Source organism: Lactuca virosa, chromosome 2 (genome assembly GCF_052849685.1).
Source record: "Lactuca virosa cultivar CGN04683 chromosome 2, Lactuca_virosa_CGN04683_v6, whole genome shotgun sequence".
Lineage (NCBI taxonomy): Eukaryota > Viridiplantae > Streptophyta > Magnoliopsida > Asterales > Asteraceae > Lactuca > Lactuca virosa.
The window spans coordinates 234,849,270-234,860,650 of record NC_136427.1 but is presented as its reverse complement, the minus strand read 5'-3'; the positions used below and the strand labels follow the sequence as shown (position 1 = coordinate 234,860,650).

Sequence of the window (11,381 nt, the reverse complement as noted above, 5' to 3'; positions counted from 1 at the left end):
TCAGTTAAACCATTCCTGTGTTCTTTATTACTTTATTTATTGCTTTTCTGCTTAGAATCAATCGATCCTACTAGAACTTTGTTCTAACATAAGTTTTGTAAACATTTATGGTTTGTGGTTTGGTTTTAAAAAATGAAAATCTTACCTTGATTTTTGGGACATTACAATATGAGCTTCTCTAACCATTAAGATGGGTCAAGGTGACTTAAAGTTTTAAGTCACTATGGCTAAGTTAGATTAAGTCACAAGTATTGCACCATAACATCTAATGATAAATTAACTTGATATCAATGTAGTGAAGTCCAATGTCAACCATTTCCCTCTTATTGATTTAAATCAATCCCTTTTCTTATTTAATTGTAGTTTCCAAGTTCTAGTATAACTTAGATTTTTAAACAACCAAAAAATTGAAATCCCCATTTTATTTTTATTGTCGTTATTTAAGTATTTTCGAAAAGAGATTTTTATAGAGTTATAAATTAAACCAAAAATCGTGGATTGATCATTTTACATTATATGCTATTTTATTGTATAAGATTTAGGGTATTTATTTGTTGGCATTGACAATTACCATCATACTATCGAATCCACTAACAAATAATTAACATATTATAAGCAGATGTTTCACATCATAATTGTTTAAGCAGATTCTAAGTTTTAAACAAAAATCGTACTTTGGAGAAAGCTGTGAAACGTATCCTTGGATGGCTGATAAATCGAGAGGCTCTAAATAAAGAATCAAGCATGGGGATTTGTGTTATATTTGACGGGTTGAAATGATTATGTGAAGAAGACGGCGATGATTTGAAGAAGAAAGAGGCAATAGGGGTCGGCAGACACAACGAGATACATCTAGAGTTGTTCCGATGGCTATTTTCATTAAATTCCATCTATTTGGGCGACACTATCTTTTTAACAAGTTGTCCCATTAGACTTGGTTATTTTTTTTTCGTGTTCTAGATATACCAAAGACCATGTAAAATTTACTTATGTTGTGTCCCATAATAGATTTGCCCACCAAACACAAGTACACAACCTAAAAACGCTTGACCATGAACACATACCCACAAAGTTTGAATAGCGTCCGTTATAGTTTTGACAATATATACAAATAAATAAGATACAATGCGATATATTGTCAACATAGAAATTATACTACTGATATTATAGATTATTATTAATTAATATTAATATACCCAACATAATATGGACATTATATTTTATACAATTGATAATTAGATCTCGTAATAACAAATATATTGTAGACGATGAGTTTAAAATGTCTTTCAATTATAGGATCTTTTATATGATCTAATAGGCGTGTGATGTATATAACCGAGCACAAGCCGAAAAAAACCAAAACTGAACCAAAAAGACATGATTCGAGCCAAAAAAAGAAGAAGAAGCAAACAACAAGACCACGAAATCAGTCCAAAAAAATTCAGACTGAAAATTAGTAACCATGACCGGTGCAAACAAAAACCGGTTCCAGATAAACCCAGACCGTTAACGAACTGGTCCATGACCATTTTAGTGCACCTATAGACTACGCTCTCATGTGTTCGTTTGGTCTCATATCATTCCTTGATTCCATATTCCTTTATGGAGCTCATATTGATACTTGGTCAATGCCTCAATGGACCTTGGACCACTTCAAATTCCTATGAGCCTACATTCCTTATAGGCCTTTTAGCCAAATATCATTTTTTTTGTTTGTTTATGGGCTCATCTGGTAAACATTATGTCTTCATCAACTAGTTTCAACCTCCACCACTAAATTCTAATTAATAATTATAGTGGGTATTTTCAAAAAGTGTTGTTTTTCTTGAACTCAGGTCATCTTATGATGAAAGTTTGTAAAAGTTGAACTTAAGCTTCATTCTATTTTGAGGTGTTTAAATCCCATGCATATATTTACTAGTAAGCCACTGTGACAACTGTACATAATATTATTAAAAGTAAAAATGATACTAAACTTGAACATACAACTCTTATGTAGATCTTCTACCACTAAGCTAAATGATACATGGACTTCATGGCTTAATATGTCATAATCAAAATTTTGTTTTTTTTCATGTGCCACACTAATTGATATCGTTTTTTCACATTTGATGTACAGTGTCATGAAATAATATCTATGTATCGTCAAAGTATGGGACGTGCATACTTTTGAACTGTCGACACATTTTTGGTTACATATTTGTAGTAAAATTTATTTTTATCAATTATAATATTAAATTATGTACAATTTATAACTGAAATAACATAAAACTTTGGAATTGTGTGGTGGAAAAGGGAGGAATTGACATACATAACTCTCATGGGTACAGTGTCCTTGAGAGAATTGAATGACCACCTCATCTCTAATATCTACAATGTTGATATTGGATTGTGACATCTGATTGTGCAGCAAAATCCTTGGTCCCATTCCTTTATGCATATTGCTTCCTTTGGCCCCATTTTATTAATTTCACACACAAACAATATAAATTATATAGTATAAAATTATTTGATTATTAATCATATGTTTGAGAACTTTTCTTTTAAAATAGAAAAAATATCTAAACCATAAAAAAGGAAACTCTGTTACTCGTTAATTAATGCAAATTTTGATCACCTTAATTATATGACAACGTAAAATACGAGAAATTGATTGGAAGCGCTTTCAATTTGCATGGACTGTTTATGCTCCAAAGGTTCTCAAATTAAACCCCGTGTCAAGATTTTAAGCCATGCATGATGTATTTTAGAAAATTAAAACTAATTGTGTCGATCGTTTATGGCCATGCATGATAATATGCAAAGTTACTTGCGTTTAGTTTTTGAATTCTTCGAGTTGTTTCTCTCATAGAAATGCTTTCGGATTATAAATTCTTCAAATACACAAAAATGAAAAGAATCTGCACATAAAATCAACATGAATATAAAGAGAAATTAACACGGATGCACATAGAAACAAATATATATTATCATCACAAACTATAATTTGATGGATCAAATACAAAGATATGGATTGGAAACAGTCAAACAGGGAATATCCATATGACTAATATTTAAGAAATAATTGAAGTACTTATCTATATACTTATACTTAATTAGTTAATTAATTAAACTTCTAATGATGGAAGCTTGAGGACTGCTGTCATCAATGGTGGACAATAACTGTGATAGACGATCACTAAGGTCATCAACCTCCTTATGCAAGCTTCTCACGTAGTTACACGTCTCTTGTAACACCTTTGAAGCCGATGCCTACACGAGAACCAAATATACCAATCAACACAAATATAAAGAACCAGAAAAGACCCCACAGATAAAACTTTTGTCATCATTTCTATATTTTATATATTGTTGTACAAATAGAAAGGCCTTTGGCCACACAATATCATGAGTTTATGGAAAGGTGTCCCTCAGCCAGTAGTTGAGGGTTCAGATCCCGCTTAATTAGGATGAAAAGTGTAGAATTATGAATAAAGTAGAGAGTGTGTGAGTTAGCTGTTCAAAGAAAATGTTGTACTGTGTGAGTTACCTTGTTGGAACGACGATTTCGAAGCTCAGGAAGAAGTTGTTGCAGTTTGGAGATGAGTTCTATGATCTGATCGTCTGTGATCCTTGGAGTTCCTGCGGATCGTCTGCTCGACATTATGATGAGGGAATAGAACCTAAATGAAGTAGTTGAGTAGAACAAGAGTGGGTTAGAAAAGAATGCATATATTTGGAGGTTGCTAAGGGGTATATATATATATATATATATATATATATATATATATATATATATATATATATATATATATATATATATATATGGTGGGAATTAAGGATGAATTGAGGTGGTAGATGTGTAGACACTTATAAAAAGAAAACAGCCCTGCCCGATAATGTCTCGGCAGTGAGTGAACAGGGATGGAACCATGTAGGGATCACGTCTAACCCCACCAGGACTTTTGGTAAACATTATCTAATCAATTAATATCATCTTATATAATAAGGTATCTTTGTTATATGGTAAATTTCTGAAGTGTTTTAATTTTTTGAAAAGACAAAACTTTTACTAAAAGTCGTTGTTTAATTTTGTGAAAGTTATAAATAAACAAAAAGCAAAAAAGGTGAGGAGGTCTATAGTATCGACTCATAAGCATATGTGTGTCACGTGGAATTTGGTTAGCCCATAAGCTGTCGGCGATGACTGTGGGAAACATGTTTTCAGATTTTAAAAGGGTTGCTTCCTTTACATAAAACCCTAATCAACATAAATACAAATTTTAGTCTTATCATATAATTGTTTGATGTTTTTGTTTCAGTGCCTAGCCATTAGTTCACGGTTATAATTTTGTTATATGTACCAGACATCACAATATATTTAGTTTTATAGACTTTGATAAATTGGTATATATATATATATATATATATATATATATATATATATATATATATATATATATATATATATATATATATATATGTTCAACAACGAACTACTTAAAAGGGAGCGAACCAACGATATTCTAGAGTTGAACCAACAAATTGTGCACCAATGAAATGCATAAGTTTTTTTTTAAACAAATAGGACTTTCTATCAGATTAGTTTCATGAGAGTTTCTCCTATCCCTCCCCTGACCTTCCAATTTAATCAAAAAATCATGTGAACAACCAGTCTCCTTTATCTGTCGATATTTTTGATGGAGATAATTCAGTTGAGGATCAAACAACGAAGCTATCGTTGATCATAAACAAGAAAAGGAGAATTTTGATGATGACCCAAATGATCCCCTCAACAAGAAGCATAAAAGGTATTTATGATTAATAGATCATCGTATTGTTGTTTAACATTTTAATTTTGTTTTAAAAACGTTGAAGGAAATGTATCTTCCTAGATCTTGCTTAAATTGTAAGTTTTCATGCTTGATTTCGAATTTTGATCCTGATCTGTATGTTATTACCAATATCTCGTCAAATTACATATCATCAATATTCGAAGTTATCTTTTGTCGTCTCAATTGGAGTATTTTTTTCAATTTGTCACACCCCCAAACTGGAACGGCAGAAATGTTCGGGGGCGGAGGACGTCATGTTCAGTATCACAACAATGCATAATAGTAATCAAAGTACAACAACAACCATTGTATTTACAAAGTTATAAGTTTTACATCTGTATTCAAAACATAATGTACATGACACCAAAAGTACAAGTTTTAATGACATGAGTTTATATAGCTCTGTCTTCTCAAAAGTTGTGGTTGTACCTGTATTACTGTTTCCCTGAGAATACAAGTAGTTTTGAAAAAGTGTCAACAATTAAGTTGGTGAGTTCATAAGCATGTTTATAACTCAAATCCGTTTTCTCATTCTTTGATAAAGTAAACACGTTTTTTTCCAGAAAATCCTATATTTTCTGTTGTATTATACAGTAAACAAAAGAGTGAAAGTTTCTGCGTTCTTAAGTGGTAAAAATGTAGTTTAGTTTACATAAAACAAAAAAAAAGGCGTTTTCCTATACGAAAATAGTATTTCGTATTTATACTTGTAAAATACCGTTTTATAGCTTTATAAAGATAAAACTATGTGAAGTTTTACTTATTCATACACTAATCATTTTATTTAATATCAAAGTGTGAGTTATTATAACCATACTAGATGACCTATGATCGCCTGAACACGACGTTCTTCAGGCGTCGCAATTGGTAGGACATTTGTCACCCCAGGCATGCATGCCTAACTGTAACTAACAGTTCAGGTGTGGGATTGTCAGTCCCATATAGATCTATATACAAGTATCGCGCTCTCCCTCCAGGAGACTCTGGTTATAATTTCAAGACTTGGGGGCACTTATAAAAGTACATGAAGGTTGTCTCACAAATGCTATATTGATGATTATGTATAGAATATTGACAAGTTACTTTGTAATAAATACTTAGCAGGTCAATTTCATAAACTATATAAGATATAGTTTATATGGTTGTTTTCTGATTTGTTTTCTGAAGAATGTTTTCTATTCGTTTTCCGTTAAGTACTCTATTTGTTTTCTGTTATGTGCTTTGAAATTTGAAATCAATGAATGAGTTCTCTAACTATACCTATTATAGTTTAACTGTTGGTAAGAATCGGTAATACAGTTATTCCATGAAGTTCACTGTTCATACCAAATAGTACTAAACAGTTTGAAAACCCTTTTATATTTATATAAATGTAATATTTATATAATTGTGATTAATTAGACCTTCGATTAAATAATTTTACCCCAAGCCCACAACCAAACAAGGAACAGGAAATGAGGTCAAATTATATATTTTAAATCTTTTGAATCCAAATATATAATTTACACATATATAAAAATGTAATTTTTGATAATTATAACAATTTAAAAACTTTAAAAACATTTAAAAACATTTTAGATATTAACACAATTTTCATTGTGTTTCACTTGTATTCCCCCCCCCCCCCTAAAACAGTTAAAAATCATAAAAATGTAGGGGTATGAACTCACCTTTTGTGAGTGATTCGATTGGAGGTTCAATATAGGAAGTTATTTCCACGAGTTATATCCTGAGTCCTATAAGCATTTCATGTAATATATGTATATTTTTAGTGAATATATTTACAAATATGATAAGGAATCGAACTAATTTGCAAGTTTAACTTACAAATAAGAGTGTTAGAAGCAAAGATGGAAGGCTGCAAGCTGTTCACGGCCAGCCTGGGTGTTCACGGCCCAAGAATACTTGGTGTTCTTGAGTTTACGGCCCAAAGGTAGGAAGATTGGAAGTGTTGGTAGGCTGATTACAAGATCAAGGTGTGCTTCTTACAAGATTCTAAGAGAATTTTGCATGTTTTTGAGGAGAGAGGAGGTTTTCGGCCTTTGATACTTGAGAGAGAATGAGAGAGTTTTCAGCTGTAGCGTGTAGAATGAAGGAAAAATCAGTCAATCTTGTATATATACATAAGAGTGTACGGTCGTAAACACATCCCGAGGAGATAAGATCTTCGGGTTCATGGTCTGAGGCAAGTTCACGGCCGAGGAGGGTTCACGGTCCATGCGAGGTTTGCGATTCAGGAGAGGTTTGCGGCCCGAAGCAAAGAAATGAAAGAAGGAGAAGAGACGGTTTACGACTACTATGGTATTCGATGTTTGATGTTTTTACTTTTTAATTTTTACAACACTTTTATTAAGTGTTTAAGTGTATCATATATAATTATTTTAACTTTATTAAAATAATAAATCACTAAGTTGGGCTTTTATTTGACGGAGTTGACTTGTATTGACTTTTATAATAATGAAAATAACGAGATGTTACATTATCCCCCCGTTAGAAGAAATTTCATCCCGAAATGTAAAATTATACAGATACACTAAGACTAGGGAAAGAGATGTGGATACTTCTGTTTCATCTAATCTTCTCGCTCCCAAGTGAATTCAGGTCCTCGTTTTGCATTCCAACGAACCTTCACTATTGGGATACGGCTTTGCTTAGTTCTCTTGACTTCCCTATCTAGGATTTCTACTGGTTGTTCTACGAAATTGAGGCTCTCGTTTATCTCGATTTCATCGAGTGGGATAACAAGAGTCTCGTCGGACAAACACTTCTTGAGATTTGAGACATGAAAAACGGGATGAATGTTATCGAGTCATGCGGTAGATTGAGTTTGTAAGCAACAGGACCAATTCTAGCAATGATCTGGAATGGTCCAATGTACCTTGGATTTAGTTTGCCACGTTTACCAAAACGTATCATTCCTTTCCAGGGTGAGACCTTCAACAGAACACGGTCACCAACCTGAAATTCCAAGGGTTTTCGTCGTTTATCCGCATAACTCTTCTGTGTATCTCGAGAAGCTTTCAACCGTTCTTGGATTTGAACAATCTTTTCTGTGGTTTCACGAATGATCTCGGGACCAGTTAGAGTACTATCAGGTACTTGGTTCTTTGCTAGTTGCGTATTGCCCACTTCAGCCCAACACAGATGGGATCTGCACTTACGGCCATAGAGAGCCTCAAAGGGTGCAACTTTGATGCTAGTGTGGCAGCTGTTGTTGTAGGAGAATTCAACAAGTGGTAAATGGGTATCCCAAGCTTTACCAAAATCTATCACACAGGCTCTTAACATGTCTTCCAGTGTTTGAATTGTTCTCTCGCTTTGTCCATCAGTTTGAGGATGGTACGCTGTACTCATGTCAAGATTCATTCCCAAGGACTTTTGCAATGATTGCCAAAACTGCGAGGTAAAACTACTATCTCGGTCAGAGAAAATAGATATTGGCACACCATGCAATCGTACTATTTCTTTAATATACGTCCTTGTTAACTTCTCCATTTTATCTGTTTCTTTCATTGGCAGGAAGTGTGCGGATTTGGTTAATCTATCGACAATAACCCAAATTGTAACGACCCAAAAATCATGACTAAAAATTTCGTTTGAAAAACATTACTTAAACCACGATTGTCAATCCATAACATGAATTATAGCATAGAATCAGAGTGTTAATAAAAAACATATTCTTATCATCAGAGTAAAACATCCCAGGCTGACTAACTATGGTGTGTGCCATGCGATCATCCCGAGCTCTTCCCTCCGCTACCGGAAGTACCTGAAACCAAAACTGAAAACTGTAAGCACGAAGCTTAGTGAGCTCCCCCAAACTACCACATACCATACAATAACATATAAAGCACATATTGGGCCTTGCCCACTGCATCGGACCGAAGTCCGGACTAACTGGGGCCTTGCCCCCTGCATCGGACCGAAGTCCGGACTAACTGGGGCCTTGCCCCCTGCATCGGACCGAAGTCCGGACTAACTGGGGCCTTGCCCCCTGCATCGGACCGAAGTCCGGACTAACTGGGGCCTTGCCCCCTGCATCGGACTGAAGTCCGGACTAACTGGGGCCTTGCCCCCTGCATCGGACCGGAGTCCGGACTAACTGAACATATCATAACATGATCATAGCATATAACATAAGCACATATACTGCATACTGCATCGGACCGAGATCCGGACTAACTAACACATAAAGATGCCTGAATCACAAAGACATCAAGCATACTGAACTACTGCATCGGACCAAGTCCGGAACTACTGTCTAAACGTGCCGGCATTGTGGCCGTAGACCCGTTCCTACTGGAAGGAAAACTCACCTGCACTGCTGAACTCTGCTAATAACCCTCTCGCTGCTATCCGACAACTCTCCGAACCGCTGATCCTCTAGCTCCCCGAGCTACCAATACCAATAATAAAACTTAGCCTAACTGTCCCCCAGTAGTCAACTAGGTCAACTCTGGTCAAGTCCTTCTCAAGGTCAAAGTCCTGGTCAAAGTCAACCTTCCAGTTGACTCGACTCATCGAGTTGTTCTGCCAACTCGCCGAGTCCATGTTTCTCATATCCCAAAACAACCCCGACTCCACTCGTCAAGTCTAGCGAGAATTCGACGAGTTCTCCTTCATCTAACACTTCGGGACTATCTTCAACCAACTCGCCGAGTTCATCCTTGAACTCGTCGAGTTCATCATCATCGTATGAATGTCTAGACCCTGACTCGCCGAGTTGTATGAACAACTCGTCGAGTTCATCTTCATAACTAAGGAGATTGTCTTGGACTCGCCGAGTTCCTCCTCGAACTCGTCGAGTACTATGATCTTCATGTCCATTACAGACTCAGTCTGGCTGAATCCTTCACTAACTCCACTCCCTGATCCGAATCATAACAGAAGGGTTTGGGTTTGCGACCCGACTCGCCGAGTCCATGAATGGACTCGTCGAGTCCACCTTATGACATCTATATTATGTCGATTACAGTCCATTCCAACACTTCCAACTCATAGATCTGGACTCCTAATGCTAGCATTGCACGTAAAGTTGCCAACTTTACGTGCATGCAAGGTGCTATGAAGCTAAAACGCCGAATCTAAGCTACAATGGAGGTCTAAGTCATGAAAGGAAGCCATAGCTGAGTAAAGCTTCTCACTCAGAGCTTCTAGAGCTCAGAAATGTTCAGATCTAATCTCTATTCATCCTCAAAGGCTCAATACTCGGGTTGGCCTTGGAAATGGTCCCAAAAGTGACAAAATCTATGCTAGAAGGGGATCTAAATGATTAATAGTCAAGGCATAAGCTTTTTACCTCCAAATGGTCTGAAATGCTACTCCAACTCTGGATCTATATCTCATTCTTTCACCACCAAGGTCCTTCTTCCTTCTCCAAGCTTCAATTCACTCACAAGGTAAGAAACTAGCTCAAGAATGAGGTTGGGTGGCTAGGGTTTCGAGTTCTGGACTATAGGGGCCGCAAATGAACCCTAGGGAAGAGAATGAGATGCTTAAATAGGGTGCCAAGTCCCGAAACTAGGGTTTCCCAACCCAGACCAGACTCGCCGAGTCAGTATCCCCGACTCGCCGAGTCAGTCACTTAATCCGCGACACGAGTCACGCTCCGACTCGTCGAGTTCCTCCTTGGACTCGACGAGTTGACTCCTTTGACTTAGAGCTTTTCTTTCCTTTCCTGGTCTTCCTGATTCTGGGTGTTACACAAATGGTATCATGACCACCAGTTGTTCTAGGTAACTTGGTTATGAAATCCATTGTAATCCGCTCCCACTTCCACTCAGGTATTTCCGGCTGTTGAAGTAAACCTGAGGGCTTTTGATATTCTACTTTGACTTTAGCGCAAGTTAGATACTTGCCCACAAAAGTAGCTATCTTAGCTTTCATGTTTGACCACCAATATAGTTTCTTTAGGTCCAGATTCATCTTGTCTGAATCCGGGTGAACGGAGTATCGAGTTTTATGGGCTTCATTCATGACAACATCTCTGTAGCCACCGAACTTCGGTGTCCATATTCGATTCATGAAATAACGAACTCCATCACCCTTGATTTCCAAATTCTTTTCCATTCCCCTTAAGGTTTCACCTGGCATGTTCTCTGGTTTCAAGGCTTCCAGCTGAGCCTCCTTGATCTGTGTAGATAGGTGGGAATGGATAGTCATTGTCAGAGACTTTACTCGACGGCCCTAGTACTCTTTTCGACTAAGGGCATCTGCTACCACATTGGCCTTGCCGGGATGATAACGAATCTCGCATTCGTAATCATTTAGTAGCTCTACCCATCGTCGCTGTCTCATGTTGAGTTCTTTCTGATTAAAGATATGCTGAAGGCTTTTATGATCAGTAAAGACTGTACATTTTGTACCATACAAGTAATGCCTCCAGATCTTCAAGGCAAAAACCACTGCTCCTAGTTCGAGATCGTGCGTGGTATAGTTGACTTCGTGATTCTTAATCTGTCTCGAGGCATAGGATATAACCTTTCCTCGCTGCATAAGAACGCAGCCTAGCCCTTGCTTGGACGCATCGAAGAAGACAACAAAATCTTCCGTCCCTTCTGGGAGGGA

The 11,381-nt window shown here is 36.5% G+C and overlaps 1 protein-coding gene across 1 annotated transcript; it reads right to left on the bottom strand.

Annotated features, from left to right (window-relative positions):
• Window positions 1–2,950: 2,950 nt before the first annotated feature.
• On the bottom strand, window positions 2,951–3,734 carry LOC145156864 (transcription factor PRE6-like). The gene is made up of 2 exons (XM_079076091.1): window positions 3,530–3,734; window positions 2,951–3,252 (listed from the first exon to the last, which is right to left on the bottom strand). The coding sequence occupies exons 1-2, from the start codon at window positions 3,641–3,643 to the stop codon at window positions 3,100–3,102; spliced, it is 267 nt and encodes an 88-aa protein (XP_078932217.1). The 5' UTR covers window positions 3,644–3,734; the 3' UTR covers window positions 2,951–3,099.
• Between the last annotated feature and the right edge of the window lie 7,647 nt (window positions 3,735–11,381).

Bases quoted from the DNA above. Each gene is read 5' to 3' on its own strand.
- LOC145156864 (XM_079076091.1), bottom strand. From the start codon at position 3,643: ATGTCGAGCAGACGATCCGCAGGAACTCCAAGGATCACAGACGATCAG. The intron at 3,253-3,529 runs GTAACTCACACA...GTTCTCGTGTAG, and splicing joins GAAATCGTCGTTCCAACAAG to GCATCGGCTTCAAAGGTGTT.